Consider the following 24,258-nt stretch of genomic DNA (forward strand, 5'->3'; position numbering starts at 1 on the left):
CCAAGAAACCAAAGGATCAAAATGTTACCTACTCCAGTGTCTAAAGCATCTGGATGCAGTGAGGAGATGCCTGGAATAGAAACCACCCTCGTGGGGAGGACTGTCATGTAAGCACTTATGGAAGTGTGCCTGGATTGTTCGTCATGAGCCTCCCTTTCCCCAGGCTAAAGATCCCTCAGCACATCCCTACTGGACTTGTGCTCCCACCCTGTTAAGGCTTGATTTGGGTTTGCCAGTTCTAATATATTCAATTACTTTTAGAGATAGGATTTAGGAGCAAAAACAAGGCAAGTCTAAAACTTAAAATGGCATAAGAAGAAATTTGTTAATAACACAGGGAAAAGAAAAAGAATTTCAGAACATTACTTCCAGATCATTTCGTCTTCCCTTCTCGCTCACGTTCCACATTTCTCAACAACAACATACAGGGAACACTTTAGTCAGTTATCCACTTAAAAAATCATTTCAGTTCACTCTAGAAAGAAAAGTTCGTTTTTTGGTTTAGACCTAGGGGATATCTTCACTTTCACATTTTGTGTCTGTCAGTGGAGAAAATTGCAAACTGTGGGACTTCCTCCCATCTTCACAGTCTTTCCAGAGCTGTGTTATGGATTATGCAACACGCATGGAGGTGCTACTTTTAAAGACAAGCTGCTCAAAGAAAAAATTCTCTTCATCTCTTTTTCTATTAAATGTCTCTGTCCATATTTCCAGTCCCAAAACAGAGTGCCCCATTCCCTCAGAGCAAAAAATATTTTTCCTCAAGCACTTTAACCTCCCCCAAGTAGGTTCTCACAGTTTAAAGGAATTTAGTGTAATCCAGTCCCCTCACAGCCCACAAAAAAGGTTTTTCAGCCACTTATCAATGGCATTTTTTCAATCTCTTCCCATCTGGAACTTAGTGTTCATTTTACTGACTCAGTGGATTCCTTGCTTTATTCCACTCATTCAGGGGAGCTCAGAAAATCTGTAGTCTTATTCAGGCATTAAAAAAGTTAAAATTGCACCTAAAAGGTGAAGAGAGCAGGGCCATGCCATGTGGGAAACGTGCTAGAGCTTCTCGGGCCGCACGGGCCATGTGGAAGAGGCCGGACAAAACTGCAAAGCCCAGCTGCACCTCTCCACACGGCGCGGTCAGCTCGGGCCTCTGTCTCTCTCCTGGTGGCTTCTAAAACTGCAGCAGAAGCCCCGTCTGAGCCATGGCCGCACTGGGAGGTGGGGACCAGGAATTCAGAAAAGGCGTCCCCGCCCAGCCACCAGGGCTCCCCAGCTGAAAACGGAGAGGGAGGCCTCGGTGGCTCCCCCACATCCCGCCCAGCCAGGCCGAGGGGGACCGGGCTCAGCCGGGGCCGGGCCGGCCTGAGCCAGCTGTTACATCATTCTTTGATGGAAGTGCAAAGAGGCCAATTAACTACACCAGCGCAATTTATGAAAGCGAAATAACTCTTCAATTAACTACCCAGGCTGTCAACTACTAAAGCAGCCCTCTGATCCGCCCCTGCAGATTACAGAGGAACCCCTACAGGGAAAAGCAGATCTCCTCTGTTTCTGTGCCCGTGCTCCTCCTCTCAGACCCCCCTCAGTCAACATCCCTAAATGCAAAACCAGCAAACAAGCCTTCCCAGCTCCCTTGCCCTTCTCCAGACATGCTCCAGCCCATCCATGTTTTTCTGCTAGAGAGGGACCCACAACTGGACACTCGAGCAGTGGCTGCAGCGGTGCCCAGTACAGGGCACAGCTCACTGCCCTGCTCCTGCTGCCCCACTATTGCTGACACACGCCAGGATGCCCTTGGCCTTCTTGGCCTCCTGGGCACACGCTGCCTCAGGTTCAGCTGCTGTTGACCAGCACCCCTGGCTCCCTTTCTCCCAGGCAGCACCTTAGGCACAAAGTTGCACATTTGACTAAGAATAAAACATTTAAAATTCCACAATGTCTTTCCTGTGCTTAGCTACACAAAACAGCAGTCCAAGTCTTTCAGCTTTTCCGCCTCCCCAGGCTCCAATAATATTTTCAAATGGAGTTATCAAGGAGGATCACACAATAGAAAGTGTTAAGAGACATACGTAGCCTCGAGGTTTTGCCTGAGAAATGGGTCCAGAACTATGCAGTTTTCGCCATTTGGCACACAGGACATACCTAGGCCCACAGGGATTCATGAATAGCACACGGACACCATAGACACCATCTCTTTGCAGCTTATCAAAAGAAAGACAGACTCAGAATGCACTCTGCTACTGACCGTTTTGCCTGAAGAGGCAAAAGAACGACCAAGCATTAAAAGCAACAAATCTTTGACTTCAGCGTGCAACTCCACAATACTGTCTCTCAAATACTCCAAGGTAAACACACCCAAGAAGCTCCTAAGGACAAAGAGCCCCAAAGAGCCTGTGTGCTCAGATCAATCGTTTTGTGCCTATAGTTACTTGCCCAATCTGTGGAGTGGGACAGGTCTTTCCAGGCTACAGAGTCACCTATGTATCCAAAAAGGCTGAGCTCCAGGTCTTTGACAAGATCCCTTTTTGGGCTGGGGAGGCTTCAGGCTTAGGGCTGCCCTCTATCAGAACCCCAGCAACCTGGGGTCAAACCATGCCAGAACAAAGCTCAGTTTCAAGCTCTCACAGGCTGGTCAGAATTGCTGGGTCCTGACAGAACTCCAGCACTCAGCATCCTCAGCCACCAACAGCAAGTGCTGGCTGCTCAGGAATTTGCAGCTCTGTCTTGTACTACAGACAGCACCAGCAAGGACTGGCACTTACCGCCACCGGATATTCAGACTGTGGTGTCTCCACAGCTGAAGACATGCGTTCAATTTCCTCCTCTTTGGCCTGAAGACATTACACAATGTCTTTCCTCTGCTTAGATACACAAATAAGCAGTCCAAATCTTTCAACATTTCCCCTCTCTCCAGGCCCCAATGGCATTTTCAAGCAGAGTTATCAAGGCAGACCACACAATAGAAAGTGTCAAGACACACATGCATCCTCTGGGTTTTGCCTCAGAAATGGGTCCAGAACTATGCAGTTTTCGCCATTTGGCACAGAAAACATCCCTAGGCCCACAGGTATTCATGGACAACACAATCATCTCTTTGCAGCTTATGAAAACACAGGTGCACTCAGACAGCACTATGGTACTGACTGCTCTTCCTGAAGAAGCAAAAGAACAACCTGACATCAAAGGCACGAAATCTCTGAGTTGAAGCTTCAACTCCACAATGTGTCTCTAAAATTCTGCCAGGTAATTACAGCCAAGAATCTTGAGAGGATAAAGCACCCCAAAGTGCCTGTGTTCAGTTCTACCATTTTGAGCTAGTAGATTCTTGGCCAGTCTGTGGAGTGGGACAGGTCTCTCTGGACCACAGTGTCCCCCTATGTATCCAAAGAGGCTGGGCTCAAAGTCTTTGACATGATCCCTCCTGGGGCTTGGTATCCTTCATGCTTCAGGCTGGCCTCAATCAGTATCCCAGCAATTCGAGGCCAAATCATGCCAGATCAAAGCCCATTATCAAGCTCTCACAGGTTGGTGGAAACTGCTAGGTCCTGACAGGAATCTAGCACTCAGTATCCTCAGCCACCAACAGCAAGTGCTGGCTGCTCAGGAAATTGCAGCTCTGTCTTGTACTACAGACAGCACCAGCAAGGACTGGCACTTACCGCCTCAGGATATTCAGACTGTGGTGTCTCCACAGCTGAAGACTTGCGTTCAATTTCCTCCTCTTTGGCCTCTTCTCCAGGAGCTGAGGGAGTCAGTGGATAGTCTTCTGTTGGTTCTGGACTCTGTGGATAGAGAGAAGCATGACAATGTGGCCATTACTTATCATCATCATTACTTACCCTTTTTTATATTCTGCTCTACAACCTGCTCTACTATGGAAAATTCATAAACGGTCACAGCAACGGGATTCTAAGTCACTTTGACAAAATTATGAGGGCTGATTCAACAGAATTGCATGTGGATTTCAATTCAACATTCCACCCTGGCTACTATCAGCAAGCAACCTTCTCTCTGAAAACTGACATCTGGTTTCTTTAAAGCTCTGAAATGGAAAATTAGGGAATAACCAGCTCTATCTGTAGCAGCCATGGAAAGCTAACACACTATCAGAATCTCATAACATGCGGGAAAAGGAAATTTAAGCCAAGAACCACTGCTTGCTGTATAGAGACAAAATGAGCAGGGCTTCTCCTCCTGGCAAACCCAATACCCAAGCAAGCAAAGGATCAAAATATCATATACACAAGTGCCTAAAGCATCTGGATGCAGTGAGGGGACACTTGGCATGGGATGGTCCTCATGGGGAGGACTGTCAGGTAGGAATTTATGGAAGTGTACCTGGAAGGTCCATCATGAGCCTCCATTTCCCCATTAGTGCAGCTCCCTCGGCACATACAATTTGGGCTTTTGCTCCCAGCCCTCCCCAGCTTACTTGCCCTTCTCTGGACACACTCCAGCCCCTCCATGTTTTTATGCTCCAGAGGGGCCAAAACAGGACACAGCACAAGAGCAGCGGCCGCAGTGGTGCCCAGCACCGGGCATAGCTCACTGCCCTGCTCCTCCTGCCCCAGTATTGCTGAAAAACACCAGCATGCCCTTGGCCTTCTTCTTGCCTTTCTGGGCACACACTGCCTCGTGTTCATCTGTTGTTGACCAGCAACCCCTGGCTCCTTTTCTCCCAGGCAGGACCCAGGCACAAAATTGCACATCTGACTTATAATAAGACTTTGAGAATTCCATGATGTCTTTCCTCTTCTTAGATACAGAAAACAATAGTCCAAGTCTTTCAGCTTTCCCCCCACCTCACATGCAAATGGTATTATCAAATAAAGTTATCAAGGAAACTACAAAATAGAAAGTGTCAAGAGAGACATGTAGCCTCTGGGTTTTGCCTCAGAAATGGGTCCAGAACTATGCCAATTTTGTCATTTGGCACACAGGACATCCCTGAGCCCATGGGGATTGATGTACAACACAATTAACTCTTTGCAGCTTATCAATATGAGGTGCACTCAGACTGCACTCTGTTGCTAACCACTGTGCCTGAAGAGGCAAAAGAACAACCTGGCAAGAAAGGCACCAAATCTCTCAGTTCAAGCTGTAACTCCACAATATATCCCTGAAATACTCCAAGGTAAACACACCCATGAGGCTCATGAGGACAAAGCACACCAAAGAGCCTGTGTGCTCAGATCAACCTTTTTTGTGCCTGTAGCTCCTAGGCCAGTGTGTAGAGTGGGACAGGTCCCTCCAGACCACAGTGTCCCCTATGTATCCAACAAGGCTGAGTACCAGGTCTTTGACAGGATCCCTCCTGGGGGCTTGGTATCCTTCATGCTTCAGGCTGGCCTCTGTAAGAAGCTCTGCAATTTGGGGCCAAATCATGGCAGATCAAAGCCCATTATCAAGCTCTCACAGGTTGGTGGAAACTGCTAGGCCCTGACAGGAATCTAGCACTCAGTATCCTCAGCCACCAATAGCAAATGCTGACTGCTCAGGAACTTGCAGCTCTGTCTTGTACTACAGACAGCACCAGCAAGGACTGGCACTTACCGCCTCAGAATATTCAGACTGTGGTGTCTCCACAGCTAAAGACATGTGCTCAATTTCCTCCTCTTTGGCCTCTTCTCCAGGAGCTGAGGGAGTCAGTGGATAGTCTTCTGTTGGTTCTGGACTCTGTGGACAGAGAGCAGCATGACAAAGTGGCCATTACCTATCATTTATACCCTTATTTTTATTCTGCTCTACAACCTGCTCTACTAAGGAAATATCATAAACTGTTACAGAGATGGGATTCTAAGTCACTCTGACAAAATTATGAGGGCTGATTCAACAGAACTGCATGTGGCTTCAAATTCAACATTCCACTCCAGCTACCATCAGCTAGCAACCTTCTGTCTGAAAACTGAGCTCCGAGTGTCTTAAAGCCGCGAAATGGAAAATCGGGGAATAGCCATCTGTTGCTGCTACAGGTGTGGAAAACTAAAACACTGTCAGAATCTCATAATATGCCAGAAAAGGAAATCTTGAGCCAAAGCACCTTTGCTTGCTGCACAAAGACAAAATGAGCACAGCTTCTCCTCCGGGCAAACCAGCAACTCAAGAAACCAAAGGATCAAATGTCACCTAGTAGAGTGTCTAAAGCACCTGGTTGCAATGAGGGGATGCTTGGAATGGAACAGCACTTGTGGGGACAACTCTCACGTAGGCATTTATGGATGTGTGCCTAGAAACTCCTCCATGAGATTTCCTTTCCCCAGACTAAAGTTCCCTCAACTCATCCTCATTGGGCTTGTGCTCCCACCCATTCCCAGCTCCCTTGACTTTCTCTAGACACGCTCCAGCCTCTCCAAGTTTTTGTGCTCCAGAGGGGCCAGAATTGGACACAGCACTCGAGCAGCAGTCACAGCAGTGCCCAGCACAGGGTACAGCTCACTGCCCTGCTCCTGCTGCCCCACTATTGCTGACACACACCAGGATGCCCTTGTCCTTCTTGGCCCCCTGGGCACACGATGCCTCATGTTCAGTTGCTCTGGTCTGGCACCCCTGGCTGCTTTTGTCCCAGGCAGCACAGCAGGCACAATGTTGCACATGTGACTTATAAGAAAAGTTTGAGAATTTCACGATATCTCTCTTCTTAGATACACAAAACAATAGTCCAAGTCTTTCAGCTTTTCCCCCTCTGCAGACTCTAATGGCATTTTCAAACGAAGTTATCAAGGCAGACCACACAATAGAAAGCGTCAAGAGACACATGTAGCCTCTGGGTTTTGCCTTTAGAAATGGGTCCAGAACTATACAGTTTTTGTCATTTGGCGCACAGGACATCCCTAGGCCCACAGGGATTCATGGACAGCACAATCATCTCTTTGCAGCTTATGAAAACACAGGTGCAATCAGACTGCACTCACCAACTGACTGCTCTGCCTGAAGAAGGAAAAAAAAAACAACCTGGCAAGAAAGGCACCAAATATCGCACTTCAAGCGGCAACTCCACAATGTGTCTCTGAAATACTCCAAGGTAAACACGCCCAAGAAGCTCATGAGGGCAAAGCATCCCAAAGGGCCTGCATGATCAGATCAACCTTTTTGTGATTGTAGCTCCTTGGCCAGTCTGTGGAGGGGGAAAGGTTTCTCCAGACCACAGTGTACCCTATGTATCCTACAAGGCTGAGCTCCAGGTCTTTGATATGATCCCTCCTGGGGGTTAGTATCCTTCATCTTCATGCTGGCCTCTATAAGAAGCCCTGCAAGCTGGGTCCAGATCATGCCAGATCAAAGCCCATTATCAAGCTCTCACAGGTTGGTGGAAACTGCTAGGTCCTGACAGGACTCCAGCATCAGCACCCTCAGCCACCAATAGCAAGGTCTGGCTACTCAGGAACTTGCAGCTCTGTCTTGTACTAAAGACAACACCAGCAAGGACTGGCACTTACCACCTTGGAATATTCAGACTGTGGTGTCACCACAGCTGAAGACTTGCGCTCATTTTCCTCCTCTTTGGCCTCTTGTCCAAGAGCTGAGGGAGTCAGTGGATAGTCTTCTGTTGGCTCTGGAGTCTGTGGACAGAGAGAAGCATGACAAAGAGGCCCTTATTTATCATGTATACCCTCATTTCTAACCTGCTCTGCTAAGGAAATATCATAAACTATCACAGCAATGGGATTCTAAGTCACTCCAAAAAAATTATATGGGCTGATTCAACAGAACTGCATGTGGCTTCGAATTCAACATTCCACTCTGGCTACTATCAGCAAGCAACCTTCTCTCTGAAAACTGAGCTCTGAGTGTTTTAAGGCTCTGAAATGGAAAATTAGGAAATAACCAGCAGTGGCTGCTGCAGATGTGGAAAACTAATACACTATCAGAAACTCACAATATGCTGGAAATGGAAATCTTAAGTCAAAGCAGCATTGCTTGCTGCATAAAGAGAAAATGAGCATGGCTTCTTCTTCTGGTAAACCAGCAACCCAAAAACACAAATTGTAAAAGCGTCACGTACTCCATTGTCTAAAGCATCTGGATGCAATGAGGGAATGTGTGGCATGGAACGGCCCTTTATGTGAAGGACTGTCATGCAGGCATTTATGGAAGTGCGTCTGGATGGTCCATCAAGAGACTTGTTTTCCCCGGCGAATCCTCCCTCAACTCACCCTCATTGGGCTTGTGTTCCCACCTCTTCCCCTCTCCCTTGCATTTCTTTAGACACAATCCAGTCCCTCAATGACCTTCTACTCCAGAAAAACTCATAACTGGACACAGCACTCGAGCAGCGACCGCAGCGGTGCCCAGCACAGGGCACAGCTCACTGCCCTGCTCCTGCTGCCCCACTATTGCTGACACACGCCAGGATGCCCTTGGCCTTCCTGGAAACCTGGGCACACGCTGCCTCAGGTTCAGCTGCTGTTGACCAGCACCCCTGGCTCCCTTTCTCCCAGGCAGCACCTTAGGCACAAAGTTGCACATTTGACTAAGAATAAAACATTTAAAATTCCACAATGTCTTTCCTGTGCTTAGCTACACAAAACAGCAGTCCAAGTCTTTCAGCTTTTCCGCCTCCCCAGGCTCCAATAATATTTTCAAATGGAGTTATCAAGGAGGATCACACAATAGAAAGTGTTAAGAGACATACGTAGCCTCGAGGTTTTGCCTGAGAAATGGGTCCAGAACTATGCAGTTTTCGCCATTTGGCACACAGGACATACCTAGGCCCACAGGGATTCATGAATAGCACACGGACACCATAGACACCATCTCTTTGCAGCTTATCAAAAGAAAGACAGACTCAGAATGCACTCTGCTACTGACCGTTTTGCCTGAAGAGGCAAAAGAACGACCAAGCATTAAAAGCAACAAATCTTTGACTTCAGCGTGCAACTCCACAATACTGTCTCTCAAATACTCCAAGGTAAACACACCCAAGAAGCTCCTAAGGACAAAGAGCCCCAAAGAGCCTGTGTGCTCAGATCAATCGTTTTGTGCCTATAGTTACTTGCCCAATCTGTGGAGTGGGACAGGTCTTTCCAGGCTACAGAGTCACCTATGTATCCAAAAAGGCTGAGCTCCAGGTCTTTGACAAGATCCCTTTTTGGGCTGGGGAGGCTTCAGGCTTAGGGCTGCCCTCTATCAGAACCCCAGCAACCTGGGGTCAAACCATGCCAGAACAAAGCTCAGTTTCAAGCTCTCACAGGCTGGTCAGAATTGCTGGGTCCTGACAGAACTCCAGCACTCAGCATCCTCAGCCACCAACAGCAAGTGCTGGCTGCTCAGGAATTTGCAGCTCTGTCTTGTACTACAGACAGCACCAGCAAGGACTGGCACTTACCGCCACCGGATATTCAGACTGTGGTGTCTCCACAGCTGAAGACATGCGTTCAATTTCCTCCTCTTTGGCCTGAAGACATTACACAATGTCTTTCCTCTGCTTAGATACACAAATAAGCAGTCCAAATCTTTCAACATTTCCCCTCTCTCCAGGCCCCAATGGCATTTTCAAGCAGAGTTATCAAGGCAGACCACACAATAGAAAGTGTCAAGACACACATGCATCCTCTGGGTTTTGCCTCAGAAATGGGTCCAGAACTATGCAGTTTTCGCCATTTGGCACAGAAAACATCCCTAGGCCCACAGGTATTCATGGACAACACAATCATCTCTTTGCAGCTTATGAAAACACAGGTGCACTCAGACAGCACTATGGTACTGACTGCTCTTCCTGAAGAAGCAAAAGAACAACCTGACATCAAAGGCACGAAATCTCTGAGTTGAAGCTTCAACTCCACAATGTGTCTCTAAAATTCTGCCAGGTAATTACAGCCAAGAATCTTGAGAGGATAAAACACCCCAAAGTGCCTGTGTTCAGTTCTACCATTTTGAGCTAGTAGATTCTTGGCCAGTCTGTGGAGTGGGACAGGTCTCTCTGGACCACAGTGTCCCCCTATGTATCCAAAGAGGCTGGGCTCAAAGTCTTTGACATGATCCCTCCTGGGGCTTGGTATCCTTCATGCTTCAGGCTGGCCTCAATCAGTATCCCAGCAATTCGAGGCCAAATCATGCCAGATCAAAGCCCATTATCAAGCTCTCACAGGTTGGTGGAAACTGCTAGGTCCTGACAGGAATCTAGCACTCAGTATCCTCAGCCACCAACAGCAAGTGCTGGCTGCTCAGGAAATTGCAGCTCTGTCTTGTACTACAGACAGCACCAGCAAGGACTGGCACTTACCGCCTCAGGATATTCAGACTGTGGTGTCTCCACAGCTGAAGACTTGCGTTCAATTTCCTCCTCTTTGGCCTCTTCTCCAGGAGCTGAGGGAGTCAGTGGATAGTCTTCTGTTGGTTCTGGACTCTGTGGATAGAGAGAAGCATGACAATGTGGCCATTACTTATCATCATCATTACTTACCCTTTTTTATATTCTGCTCTACAACCTGCTCTACTATGGAAAATTCATAAACGGTCACAGCAACGGGATTCTAAGTCACTTTGACAAAATTATGAGGGCTGATTCAACAGAACTGCATGTGGCTTCAAATTCAACATTCACTCCGGCTACCATCAGCTAGCAACCTTCTGTCTGAAAACTGAGCTCCGAGTGTCTTAAAGCCACGAAATGGAAAATCGGGGAATAGCCATCTGTTGCTGCTACAGGTGTGGAAAACTAAAACACTGTCAGAATCTCATAATATGCCAGAAAAGGAAATCTTGAGCCAAAGCACCTTTGCTTGCTGCACAAAGACAAAATGAGCACAGCTTCTCCTCCGGGCAAACCAGCAACTCAAGAAACCAAAGGATCAAATGTCACCTAGTAGAGTGTCTAAAGCACCTGGTTGCAATGAGGGGATGCTTGGAATGGAACAGCACTTGTGGGGACAACTCTCACGTAGGCATTTATGGATGTGTGCCTAGAAACTCCTCCATGAGATTTCCTTTCCCCAGACTAAAGTTCCCTCAACTCATCCTCATTGGGCTTGTGCTCCCACCCATTCCCAGCTCCCTTGACTTTCTCTAGACACGCTCCAGCCTCTCCAAGTTTTTGTGCTCCAGAGGGGCCAGAATTGGACACAGCACTCGAGCAGCAGTCACAGCAGTGCCCAGCACAGGGTACAGCTCACTGCCCTGCTCCTGCTGCCCCACTATTGCTGACACACACCAGGATGCCCTTGTCCTTCTTGGCCCCCTGGGCACACGATGCCTCATGTTCAGTTGCTCTGGTCTGGCACCCCTGGCTGCTTTTGTCCCAGGCAGCACAGCAGGCACAATGTTGCACATGTGACTTATAAGAAAAGTTTGAGAATTTCACGATATCTCTCTTCTTAGATACACAAAACAATAGTCCAAGTCTTTCAGCTTTTCCCCCTCTGCAGACTCTAATGGCATTTTCAAACGAAGTTATCAAGGCAGACCACACAATAGAAAGCGTCAAGAGACACATGTAGCCTCTGGGTTTTGCCTTTAGAAATGGGTCCAGAACTATACAGTTTTTGTCATTTGGCGCACAGGACATCCCTAGGCCCACAGGGATTCATGGACAGCACAATCATCTCTTTGCAGCTTATGAAAACACAGGTGCAATCAGACTGCACTCACCAACTGACTGCTCTGCCTGAAGAAGGAAAAAAAAAACAACCTGGCAAGAAAGGCACCAAATATCGCACTTCAAGCAGCAACTCCACAATGTGTCTCTGAAATACTCCAAGGTAAACACGCCCAAGAAGCTCATGAGGGCAAAGCATCCCAAAGGGCCTGCATGATCAGATCAACCTTTTTGTGATTGTAGCTCCTTGGCCAGTCTGTGGAGGGGGAAAGGTTTCTCCAGACCACAGTGTACCCTATGTATCCTACAAGGCTGAGCTCCAGGTCTTTGATATGATCCCTCCTGGGGGTTAGTATCCTTCATCTTCATGCTGGCCTCTATAAGAAGCCCTGCAAGCTGGGTCCAGATCATGCCAGATCAAAGCCCATTATCAAGCTCTCACAGGTTGGTGGAAACTGCTAGGTCCTGACAGGACTCCAGCACTCAGCATCCTCAGCCACCAATAGCAAGTGCTGACTGCTCAAGATCTTGCAGCTCTGTCTTGTACTAAGGGCATCTCCAGCCAGAACTGGTGCTTACCTGCTCAGAATATTCGGCCTGTTGTGTGACCACAGCTGAAGACTTCTGGTCAATTTCTTCTTCCTTGGCATCTTCTCCAGGAGCTGAGGGTGTCAGTGGATAGTCTTCTGTTGGTTCAGGGCCCTGTGGACAGAGAAAACCATGTGGGTCAGGCTGTTACCTATCATTTATACCCTTATTTGTATTCAACTGTACAACCTGATCTACCTAAGGCAAAATTATAAAGTGTCACAGCAATGGGATTCTAAGTCAGTCCAACTAAGATAAAATGGGCTGATTCAACAGAATGGCATGTGGCTCTGAAATCAATATTCCACCCTGGCTACTACCAGCAAGCAAGGTTCCCTCTGAAAACTGAGCTCTGGGTTTCTTAAAGCTTTGAAATGGAAAATCAGGGAATAATCAGCTGTGACTGCTGCAGTCCTGGAAAACTAAAACACTATCAGTATTGCATAATGTGCAGAAAAAGCAAATCTTGAGGAAAAGCACCATTGCTTGCTGCATAAAGACAAAATGAGCAGGGTTTCTCCTCTTAGCAGACCAGCACACCAAAAAAACAAAAAATCAAATCGTCACCTACTCTAGTGTCTAACGCATCTGGATGCAGTGAGGGGATGCTTCACATGGAAGAGCCCTTATGTTTTGGACTGTCATGCAGGCATTTATGGAATTGTGCTTGGAATGTCCATCATTAGCCTCCCTTTCCTCCAGACAAAAGCTCCCTTAGCACATTTTTCGCTGGGCTTGTGCTCCCAGCCATTCCCAGCTCCCTTTCCGTTCTCCAGACATGTTCCAGCCCCTCAACGTCTTTCTGCTCCAGAGGGGCCAGAACTGGACACAGCACTTGAGCAGTGGCTGCAGCGGTGCCCAGCACAGGGCACAACTCACTGCCCTGCTCCTGCTGCCCCACTATTGCTGACACACGCCAGGATGCCCTTGTCCTTCTTGGCCCCCTGGGCACACGCTGCCTCATATTCAGCTGTTGTTGACCAGCAAACCTGGCTGCTTTTTCTGAGTTGCAGATTTCATGAAAGATACAGCATCCAGAATTTGAAGATGCCTTTCCTGTGCTTATCAGGCAAAACAACAGAGCAGTCCAAGTTTTTCATCTCTTCCCACTCTGCCAGCGACAATAGCATTTTCAAGCAGAGTTATCAAGGCAGACCACACAATAGAAAGTGTCAAGAGACACATGTAGCCTCTTGGTTTTCCCTCAGAAATGGGTCCAGAACTATGCAGTTTTTGTCATTTGGCACACAGGACATCCCCAGGCCCACGGGGATTCATGGACAGCACAATCATCTCTTTGCAGCTTATCAAAACACAGGTGCACTCCGACTGCACTCTGCTACTGACCGCTCTGCCTGAAGAGGCAAAAGAATAACCTGGCAATACAGGCATCAAATCCCTCTCTTTAGGTTGCAAATCCACAATGTGCCTCTTAAATACGATCAGGTAAACACACCCAAGAATCTTGTGTGGACAAAGCACCCCAAAGAGCCTCTGTGATCAGATCAACATTTTCGTGCTTGTACCTCCTTGGCCAGTGTGTGGAGTGGGATAGGTCCCTCCAGACCACAGTGCCCCATATGTATCCTACAAGGCTGAGCTCCAGGTCTTTGACATGATACCTCCTGGGGGTTAGTATCCTTCATGCTTCAGGCTGGCCTCTGTAAGAAGCCCTGCAAGCTGGGACCAAACCATGCCAGATCAAAACCCATTATCAAGCTCTCACATGCTGGTGGGAATTGCTAGGTCCTGACACGACTCCAGTCCTCAGCATCCTCAGCCACCAATAGCAAGTGTTGGCTGCTCAAGAAGTTGCTGCTCTGTCTTGTACTAAAGTCTGAGCTGGCAAGAACTGGCACTTACCGCCTCGGAATATTCAGACTGTGGTGTGACCAGAGCTGGTGTACTGTGGTCATTTTGCTTATATTTGGCCTCTACTCCAGTAGTTGCGAGAGCCAGAGGAGAGTCTTCTGCTGCTTCTTGACTCTGTGGTCAGAGAAAAGCATGAAGGACAGGTTATTACCTATCATTTATAGCCTTATTTCTATTGAGCTTTATAGTCTACTCCCCTACAGCGAAATCATGATCTGTCATAGGAATGGAATTATAAGTATCTCCATCTAAATTATAATGACTTAATTTGACAGATCTGGATATGGCTCTGAATGCAATATTTCACCCTATTTTGTATAATCTGCAAGCAACGTTCTCTCTGAAAACTGAGCATTGTGTTTTTTAAAGCTCTGAAATAAAAAATTAGGTCATAGCCAACCATGGCTTTTCCATTGATGCTTGAGACATGGAAATGGATTTTCTTTTATCCTACCCAGCCCATCTTCCACACTCTCCTGCCACACGCCAAGCTCACTACCTTTACCTCATTTCTTAAACTTCTGGAACATTAAATATTCCTTTCTCACTCACCTCTCTTATGGCAGTTCTGAGTACACGTCTCAGGTGACCTGTATTGGGCAAGGAAAATTAAGCAGATTCTTTGAGACAACTGCCTGGACTGATGAATCCCACAAAACAAGTCAACCCAAACAGAGAGCATTTTCTGTTTCACAACAGGCATCCAGGAGACACAGCTCTTTCACACTGCCAGCAAGAGAACAGGTCGATATTCTCAGCTGTGTCTATGCTTTGGAGTGTTTTGCCAGCAAATTAATACAAATTTAATTAATATATTGCAAATAGTTCTTTAATCACTCAATGCTTCTTTTTTGCCCTACACATAAAGCAGCTTTTTTATCCACCCTTCTGGTACTTCTTTTTAAAATTAGTTGCATGCACTAATTCTCATTAACTTGCTGAAAAGAGTTGCCCAGAATATCTTCCCCAAAATCCGTCTGAGCTGTGGAAGTTCTTTTGGCAGTGATATAGCACAGCAGCAGCTCCAGGGTTCAAGATCAAAAACTCACTGCTTTGCAGTTTTTCATTGTAAAGGGAAACACTATTTTAGTGTTTCCACTTAGAACTTAGTAAAGGGTCAAGTTAGACAGTCAAACCTTTTCATGATAAAATTTAGGAAAAAGAAGCTTTCTCTGAATTCTTGTAAGAGCTGCAGAAATTTTAGAAGGCCTTCTGAGAAGGTCTCCCAGTCTGCGTTTTCAAAATTGCCCTGCATGGTCCAGCAAACTGAGGAAATGTCAGACTCTGCTGCCACAGACTCTCCCGTGGAGGGAATGAAACCCCTGCAAGTTCCCTTGCAAATGCTGCCCACAGACCCGTGGCAACAGACACCCCCTTTTGAGTGGAATGTGTTGACAGGAGCTTTACCAAACCAGTGGCATCCTAATGCTCTTTGTTTTCAAATCAAGCCAGTCATTAAGAAAGAGCAGGAAGACATACAAAAGCCAGGTTAGGTTACACCCAAGGAAAATCTATACTTACGTCCCAGGTTAGTCAGGTAATAGCTGGAATAACCAACGCCATAAACTGCACAAATTGCAGCAACGATATCCTCCATTATTGTTGCACTGTTTTGCAAGTTTGGAACACAAAAGAAAACAAGGCTCTTGTCATTGTGCTGTTGCCCACTGACAAACCGTGGGATGTTCCTGCACTGAGCACACCCAAGGGTGGCTCTGGCACTGAGGCGCTTTGTGCACCAAGGCAGCTTCTGATGTCACCACAACAACGTGGCAACCCTGCCCTGACATCACAAAGCAAACATTCTGCATTGCTCCCTGATTGATGCAAAGCAGACCAACCTTCCCTACAGCAAACACAAAATAGCATGGGAAGATTTCCTGTCCCAAAGCAGCACAAATTCCCTGGGTTGTTCAAGGGATCCAAGAATAACTCCAAGAGTGCCCCAAGCACCTACAGCCTGTACCTGAACTGAGCACTCAGATGGGTATTATTCCAGTCATGCCCAGAGTGATTCCCTGTCCCTCCCAGTGTGGACCCAGTTGCACCCAGTCACCTCCAGCATAGTTCCAGTCACAGCCAGCAATTTCCCAGTCACTCCCAGTCTAATTCCAGTAGGATCCCAGTCACTCTCAGATACTCCCAGTACTATTCCAGTCACTCCCAGTCTGATGCCAGCCAGTTCCAGGAAGATCCCAGTATGACCCAGGCATGGGCATAGCTGCTCCCATTATTATGCAATGTGGGTCCAGTTGCTCCAGTTTACCCCCGCTATGGTTTTAGTCTTTCCCAGTGTGTCCCAGTTGCTGCTAGCATGTTCCTAGTCACCCTCAGTGCAGTCCCAGTTGCTGCCAGTATGATCCAGTATGGTCCCAATGTCCCTCAGCATGCTTGTAATAATTCCCAGTCACTCCCAGTGATGCCAATCCTGGGATGCCCCACCCCTCTCTACGTTCCCCCCTCCCAGACTCCTGAGAGGAGCCCCAAGGGCTGGAAGTCCCTGCCCAGGGTCCCCACCAAGCCGCAGTTTGGATCTGCAGCCCCCAGAATTCCCAGTTTCCCTGTCCTTTTCTCCAGGCCGGGTTCCCCCCGGCCCCAGTGGGTGGGAGCAGCCGAGAGCCCCGCGCTGCCCATCCCGACCTGTCCCGGCTCCATCCCCGCTCCTGCCACGGGCTGCGAGTGCTTCGGGAACGGGGCACCGAGGGTGTCACTGCTGCTGGGGAGAGGAGAGATGCAAGAGGAGAGATGGAGAGGGAGAAAGGATGGGAGTGGGAGAAGGAGGTCAGGTTAGGGAGACTTACTTTGCTGACACGTTGTCCAAGTTTAGGACAAAACTGGGGGAAAGCCTCCAAAGGAGCCCCCCAAAATAAACCCCCCTCACAATTCCTCCCCCCCACTGGGCTCGGAGAGAATTTTACTCGGGGGGGAAAAGTGGAAAAAACTTTTTTATTAACAAACACAAGAAAAAACACTTCCCAGCAACAGGAAAGTACAATCCCAGATGACAAAAGAACTGTTTTCACCGAAGTGAGAGACGGTCGCTGCTGGGAAGGGCGAGAAGCTTCTTGGGCAGGCTCCGGAGGCAGTCTCTGATGCTCAGGTCCCGTCCAGAGCCGGTACAGATCTTGGAGCTGAAGGAGAGAAAGGGGGAGGGGAAGGCAGCAGCAGCCAGGGCAGAGCCGGGGCAGCAGCAGCAGCGGGGCAGAAGCAATAGGGCAAAAGCAGCGGGGCAGAAGCAGCGGCCGGGGTAGCTAGCACAGCAAGCAGCAGCCGGGGCAGCAGGGCAAGCCAAGCAGCCCAGCCCCCAGGGCACCACCCCCCCGGGGGGGGAAAAGGCACCGGCGGCAGCTCCATGCAGACAGCAAGGTGTGGGGGCAGGAGAGGAGCAGACATAACACCAACCCAGAACACACGTAACATAAAAATGATAGAAGAACACAAACGTAGAGAGAAGAGGTTCGTCAATCAATATCAACCTGACTGTGATGATAACTTTAGGGCCTGGGATTTTGGAAGGCGGTTTTACAGCAACTCTCCTTCTGCCTCAGACTGCTTCAGGGGCAGCCTTGAAACAATTGAATCAACTAGGTTGTTGGCTAAGTATGCAATCTTGTGCCATTTCTCTCGCACTGAGCAATTTGTTAATTGATGTTCATGGTGTGAGACATGCAACTCTGCAAAACAGAGCAGCAGTTCATTTTCTTTTGTTAATGCATGGACATGGATGCAAATACTTTAATGAAATGTGTTGCATGAATCGTTCTGACAATTCAGTATCTATACATAAGAGCATACAACAATTCCAGGAGGATATGACCAAACTCAGAGTTGAAGAAGGATCATGGTTAAATGATCTGTTTGGTTGGCTGAGCCTTACACCATTGTGGAGAGAACTTTTGAAAATAGGCATGTACGTGTTGATTGTCAGCATAGTTATCACGGTATTTGTGCCTTGTCTACTTCATGTATCCAACAGAGGTTTGACAAAGATGTCCTTTCTCCTTGTGTCCAGTCTGGACCTCCCCAGCTGCCCTTGGTGCCAATATTTCTTTTCAGGCTGTTTTATACAATGAAGAAAAGCTCCACTATCTGTGGAACCTCCCTTCAATCCCCCTCAGGCTTCTCCTGTTCTGTCCAAAGTCTCCACTGAGCCCAGGACCCTCAGACTCTGCCTGATGGTTATGTGATGAGGCCTCCAAACCCAGTCTTGGGAGATATTTGGGTCCTCTCCAAGGTCTTTGAAAATGGAAACATAGTGTCAAAGTCCAAGAAAAATGGACTTTGATTTTTTCGCAAATCTTTCAATGAGAAAACAAGGGTCCATATCATTAAACTGAATCAGGGTGGATTTACATTTGTTAGAAGGAGGAAATATTTCACAATGACAGTGGCACAAAACTTCAATTGCTTTTCCAGAGAAGTGTTGCTGTATAGGCGGGTGTGGCACACATAAACACTCAACACTTCAGGTGGCCAAATCTGTTTATTACAATAGTATGCTGTCTTTTATACCCTCTACACAGTTTACAGTTTCTTCATTGGCTACAGTAAATCAACATAACAATCATTGGCAGAAAAATCTTCACTTCTATTCTTCCTATGGCCTTTCTAAAAATACTTTCCCCAGCTGCAGGGTTTCTTTCCTGCTTATCTTCTTTTTCCTTCTTTTCTTCCTGGTCTCCATGCCAATAGTCTTGGTCAGAGAATGCTTCCCAAAACAAACCTCACTCATTAACCCTCTCTAACCCACAGACCAGCTGTGGGTCCTACCATAGAGAAGTAGATGCCCCATGCCAGAAATGCTCCAAGAGCAGGAGCTTTGTGCAACCTGACGTAGTGAAACCCCTCCCCAAGGATGGAATTGCTGTTGTGTGGGTTCTCTGATGTGCTGGGTGACCTCACAACACTTCTGGCCAGAATGTCTGCTGAGGGCCAGCCAGGCTGCTGCAGGGACAGTGAGCTCACAGCCATCACCATTGCAGCCCTGTACCCTGGGCCTGGCTCTCCCCAACCTCTGTCCCTGTCTTGTCTTTGCTGGGATGAAGAGTTTTGTCATTAATGTCTTGTCCCCACAGTGCTGGGGCCAATTGCTTCCCAGTCAGGTTCCTGGAGCACAAGTGGCTTTGCAGAGCCCAGCCAGAAATGACCCCTGAAGCAGCAGCTCTGCACTGGTGGCCACCAGGCCAGCTTGCCAAGGGAGGCTTCTGGCCATGCCCTGGAAGCAGCTGCTGCTGCCAAGGTGCCTTTGGTGTCTCAGGCTCTTCCTGGCACAGCTCCCACCATGCCAGTCTGCACCTGTGCCCGAGCCCTTTCCTGTGTTGGGGCTGCCTGGGGCTTTTTCTGCAGCAGGACCTGGCCTGGCCATGGCACAGGAAAGGCAGTTCCTGCTGGAGCAGGAGGCTCTACCTGGAATGGGCTCAAACAACTCCAACAAGGCTCTGTTTGCAAAGCCCCAAGTGGGAAATGAAGGAGGGGGGGAGGGTCACACTGCTTTTGGGGTGAATAATGCTGAAACCAGCCTGACTCCTCCATCCCAAAGTTCTACATCCTGAGAGGGAGCTGAAGCTGTGGCAGAGCTGGGAAAATCCCCAGAGAAAGGAACAACCAAGTGCCACCACTGAGAACTTCTGCAGAGCTGCTCAGCTGGCACAGCCTGGGCACATCTGACTGACAGGGCAGCACTTGAGACTGGAAAAGCCCCGTCCCAGATTGTAACGGGAGCGTGTCCTGACATTTCCCTCCTTGGAGGGTGTGGGCCTTCCTCCCTGGAGTGGGGACACCCCTCAAGGACACTGCTCCAGGCTGAGCCAAAGTTTTTGGTTTGGGTGAATGATATCAATCTCTGCTTAATAACTAGTTTTGTTTTAATACAATTGCTTCAAAATTGCTTCCTGTCTCGCTCTGAGTGTCCTTGCAGAGGAACAGGGACACACAGTTCCACAAGTTCAGGGTTCTTCTTTGATGAGGAATCTGGGATGCAAATGGCCTTGTCAGAAGGATAAAAGCATAAGGAATGGACTAGAAATTATTAGAAAAAATTACCCTTCTTGCAGACAATGTTCACCAAGTTCACAAAGTTCACCTGCATTTCCCCTTTTTAGATTCTTTTTGTCGTCTACTCTGGGCAGTCCAGCTTGGTCTAGTGCTTATCATGAACGGATTGTGCTCTTGATTTACACCAGTGCAAGAGATGTAGAATGATCTAAACTGAACACAGAAACAGACTACGTCTGTCAGCCCATTTTCACAGTCTAAGTTACTTTGCAGGTGTCCATGGAGATAATTATCACACAACTCTCCACTTCCAGCTGCAGGCTCTGGAGATTCTTTCTCTGAGTTCAGTCAGGGTTGCATTCCCTAACAATTCCTGGTACCACCTCCTGTTTTCCAAGCTTGGAACAACCACAATCAAAACCTGACCAATGGCACAACTCCCCAGACCACAGGGAAAAGAAAGGATAAGTTGTAAAGTTCTCCAAACATTTGTCCTGCTTTGCTGCAGAACTTGTGCTGCATGCACAGTGTGGAAAGCCAAGAGAAGCTGCAATTGGTGGCACAACTTGTGACAGAAGCTCCACCTCGTTCTCCATGAAAGGTTCTTGAAAAGAGCAGACAGGACTGTGGAGAAGATTCTTGGAAAACTGAAATAGCTCTCCAGAAGTGAAATGAAAATGGAAAGAAACAATCCAAGATGTTTTCATGTGTTTATTTCTATGCTCCCCTTTTCTAGTGTTTTAGTGTTGCACTGCTTCTCCATGCCATTAATCCCAAATGGATCTCACCTCTAAGATCGATGACTTGTGAGTTTTAGCTACAAACACTTTGCCTTCCCCTGGTTTTGTTGGAAAGCAATGCTGGAGACATAAGTGCAGTGCTTGGCTGGGGCAGGAATCCTCCAGGCAGGGAATGAGCCCCGGCAGTGTCTGAGCCTCAGCAGGGCCAATGCACAGCAGGGACCCAGGGGATTCCTGTGTCACCGTGCGGGAGTCAGGACTCTGGGCCTTGGCTCAACAGGGCAAAGTTCTCGTGTTGGGACAGAGTCAGGGGCTGTCCCTGGGACGCGCGGGGCTCGGCCATGGGGCGTGTGGGGCGAGCGTGGAACGGACACGCGGACAAGCGAACACACGGACAAGCGAACACACGGACAAACGGCCCCGGTGTTCAGTTGCAGCGGCAGCAGCAGCAGCGGCGGCAGCAGCGGCAGCGACAGCAGCAGCAGCAGCAGCAGCAGCGAGTCTACAGACCCTCTCGATCTCTTGTTCCTCCTCTCCCTCTCCCGCAGTCCCGCACCCTCTTCCCCGGTGTCCCTTTCACGGACCCTCTCCCCCTCTCCCCCTCTTCCCCTGCCGGGCCATGCTCCGAACCCGCCCCCGGCCCCGGGCGGTGCTGCCCCTGCCCCTGTCCCGTCCCCGTCCCCGCCCCCGGCCCCGCCCGTCCCGCCGCGGTCTCGCCTCCGCCCGGCTCTCACTGTCCTGGCTGTGGCGCTGTTGGCTGGGCATCAGTGCCTGGGGCTGGGGCGGAATAGCCTCTCTTTGGCTCCGCTTGTCCCGGCCCCGGCCCCAGCCCCAGCCCCAGCCCCGGCCCCATCGCGGGCTCAAGCCCCGGCTCCGGCCCCGGCTCCTCCCGGGGCCCGCGGAGGGCACACGCGGCGCGGCCGCTCCCGCCGCCCCCGCTGCGGCTCCCCCGGCCCGAGCTCCGCCGGGGCCCGGGGCGGGTGGGGATGCCTGGCCCAGGACGCTCGAGGGGCGGTCGGGGGCCGTGTCTGGCCCCGGGCCCGGCGCTGACAGCCGCGTGTCGCCCGCAGGGAAGTCGCAGGAGGCGTTGCAGGAGCGGTACCGGATGGGTTCTCTGCTGGGCAGCGGCGGCTTCGGCAGCGTCTTCTCGGGCACCCGGCTCGCGGACGGCGCCCCGGTGAGTGGCGGGGGCGGAGGAGGAGGAGGAGGAGAAGGAACAGGAGGAGGAAGAGGGCGGAGGAGGGAGGAGGAGGAAGAAGAAGAAGAAGAAGAAGAAGAAGAAGAAGAAGACGAGGAAGGGGAGGTTGGAGCGCGGCGTGCCGGGCGGCGAGCTCAGCCCGCTGCTGCCCCTTGCTCGCAGGTGGCCATCAAGCGCGTGCCGCGGGATCGCATCCGGCACTGGGGCGAGCTGGTGAGTGAGCGGGGCCAGCGGCAGAAGCCGGGCCGTGCCGGGCGGCGAGGAGCCGGGGCCCGGCAGGGTGGGAGCCGCCGGGAGCCCCGCAGGGAGAGCGGGCGTGGGGTGAGCGGGGGGTGCAGAGCATCCCGGGCTGGCTGAGGAGTCCCAGAGCCCTGGCACGGCCTCAGCCCCGCTGACGGCATCGTGCTCCTCGCGCAGCCCGACGGCGCCCGTGCGCCCCTGGAGATCGTGCTGCTGGACAAGGTGTCCACTGGATTCCGTGGAGTCATTCAGCTGCTGGAGTGGTTTGAGCTTCCCAGCTGCTTCTTGTTGGTGCTGGAGCGTCCGGAGCGATGTCAGGACCTCTCTGATTTCATCGTGGCTCGGAGGTTCCTGCCGGAGGAGGAGGCGCGGGGGCTGTTCCGCCAGGTGCTGGAGGCCGAGCGGCACTGCAGCAGCTGCGGGGTCCTGCACAGAGACATCAAACCGGCCAACATAATCATCGACCTGGACAGCGGGCAGCTCAAACTGATTGACTTTGGCTGTGGCACCTTCCTCCAGGACACAGTCTACACCCAGTTTGCAGGTGAGCCGAGCTTGGGGTATGCTCCTGGAAATCTCATGGCCCAGCCTGGCTGTGGCACCAGGGATTCCCCCCTTTGCTGCAGGCCATGGCATTGCTTCTGCAGCCAAGTTGCTTTTGGGTGGGGGTCAGAGTGGGGCCAGCTGCCAGCCCTGCCAACCACATTCACCACCCACGCAGCCGTGGCTGGAGCTGGGGCAGCCAGCCTAACACAAACCCCATGGGGGTGGCAGAGAGGGGGGTCAGACCTGGGCACCGCTCAGTTTGGTGTGCAGGCGAGGAAGGGCTTGGACTCCTTTGCTGCCCTTGTTTGCCTTAGCTTATTAATGTTTTTTGGGGGCAATGCAGACGGGGAGGAGAGTGGGTTTTTCCCACCACTGGGTGGGTTTTTCTTCTGTGTATCCTAATTGGGCCTTCCCAGGGCTTCTGCTGCCCTCTCCCAATACCAGTGGCTTCTTTTCCAGCCCCAGTTTTGTACACAAGAACCAGGTGCTCGCAAGGAGGCAGCGGGTCACCCCGTGTGCCACTGGTGCAGCCCCCACATGCCCAGGGATGCTGGGGCGAGGCTCTGGGAGCAGCAGCATCCCCCTGATGAGCTCCATCTGTATTCCATAGGAACACCGTCCCACAGCCCCCCAGAATGGACCTACCATAAACGCTACCACGGCAAGGCAGCAACGATCTGGTCCCTGGGTATCCTGCTGTACCAGATGGTCTGCGGGAAGCACCCGTTCAAGAAGGGCCGGGACATCATCTGGGGCCAGCTCAAGTTCCCACAACGGCTCTCTCAAGGTGGATCCTCATCTCTGGGCACGGGGAATACCAGTGCTGGGACACAGCAGTGGGCTCGTGAGCATCCTGCTCTGGCAGCTGCTGAGGAGGTGGCACATGTCCTGCTCTCCTCCAAAACAGGGAATTGACTGGAAAGTTTAGGCACAGCTCTGAGAGCTTCCAGCAGAGCCCAGGCACAGGAATGGTGGGGCAAAGCGAACAGGATTCTTCTCCGACTGCCTAGTGATTTATGGTTTCTCTCCCCAGAGTGCCAAGATATTATCAGTTGGTGTTTATCCATGCGCTCCTTGGACAGGCCATCTGTGGAAGATCTCTTCTATGACCCTTGGCTGCAGGATGTTCATCTGCCCTAGAAAATGGAAGAGATTCACAGGCACCATTTGATTTAGGAGCCTGGATTAAACAGCTCCACACATCTCTTGGTGATAAGAAGCAAAGAAACCCAGACTTCTTCATCTTGCCTGTACCATGGAGCAGGGGTCATCAGATGGGAGCATCTGTTCTGGAGCTGAGCTGGTCTTGCAAGCACTGGCGGCCACCATCCAACCTGGTTTTACTTGTCCTGCTTCAGTGATGGCTGAGTCCCTGGGCAGAGCACTGACAGCCTGGTCTGGCTCCCAGGGAAGGAGAAGCAGCCCCTGGAGAAGCTGTACCAGGTGGGGCTTCTACAAGGACAACCTCAAGGATGACAACCTCTTCCTCGACCTGGCCACTGGCAGCTGGAGATGATCGACTTTGATTCTGGCACTTTCTTTAATGACAT

The 24,258-nt window shown here is 50.1% G+C and overlaps 2 protein-coding genes across 4 annotated transcripts in view; one reads left to right on the forward strand and one right to left on the reverse strand.

Annotated features, from left to right (window-relative positions):
• The window catches only part of LOC130257845 (fibrous sheath CABYR-binding protein-like), a 41,237-nt gene extending 25,536 nt beyond the window's left edge, over window positions 1-15,701 (reverse strand). For all 3 annotated transcript variants that reach the window (XM_056500756.1, XM_056500766.1, XM_056500748.1), the window contains exons 1-8: window positions 15,512-15,701; window positions 14,543-14,580; window positions 13,982-14,104; window positions 12,110-12,232; window positions 10,220-10,342; window positions 7,434-7,556; window positions 5,551-5,673; window positions 3,657-3,779 (exon numbers count right to left, since the gene is read on the reverse strand). In XM_056500756.1, the coding sequence (XP_056356731.1) occupies window positions 3,657-3,779; window positions 5,551-5,673; window positions 7,434-7,556; window positions 10,220-10,342; window positions 12,110-12,232; window positions 13,982-14,104; window positions 14,543-14,580; window positions 15,512-15,587 (852 nt within the window). In that variant the 5' untranslated portion in view covers window positions 15,588-15,701. The remainder of the gene's footprint in view (window positions 1-3,656; window positions 3,780-5,550; window positions 5,674-7,433; window positions 7,557-10,219; window positions 10,343-12,109; window positions 12,233-13,981; window positions 14,105-14,542; window positions 14,581-15,511) is intronic.
• A 6,088-nt stretch (window positions 15,702-21,789) lies between these two features.
• On the forward strand, window positions 21,790-23,885 carry LOC130257865 (serine/threonine-protein kinase pim-1-like). Its single transcript, XM_056500790.1, has 5 exons — window positions 21,790-21,901; window positions 22,085-22,135; window positions 22,340-22,706; window positions 23,319-23,495; window positions 23,742-23,885. Exons 1-5 carry the CDS (start codon window positions 21,830-21,832, stop codon window positions 23,846-23,848), a joined length of 774 nt encoding a protein of 257 aa, XP_056356765.1. The 5' UTR covers window positions 21,790-21,829; the 3' UTR covers window positions 23,849-23,885.
• Window positions 23,886-24,258: the final 373 nt, after the last annotated feature.

Source organism: Oenanthe melanoleuca, chromosome 1 (genome assembly GCF_029582105.1).
Source record: "Oenanthe melanoleuca isolate GR-GAL-2019-014 chromosome 1, OMel1.0, whole genome shotgun sequence".
NCBI lineage: Eukaryota > Metazoa > Chordata > Aves > Passeriformes > Muscicapidae > Oenanthe > Oenanthe melanoleuca.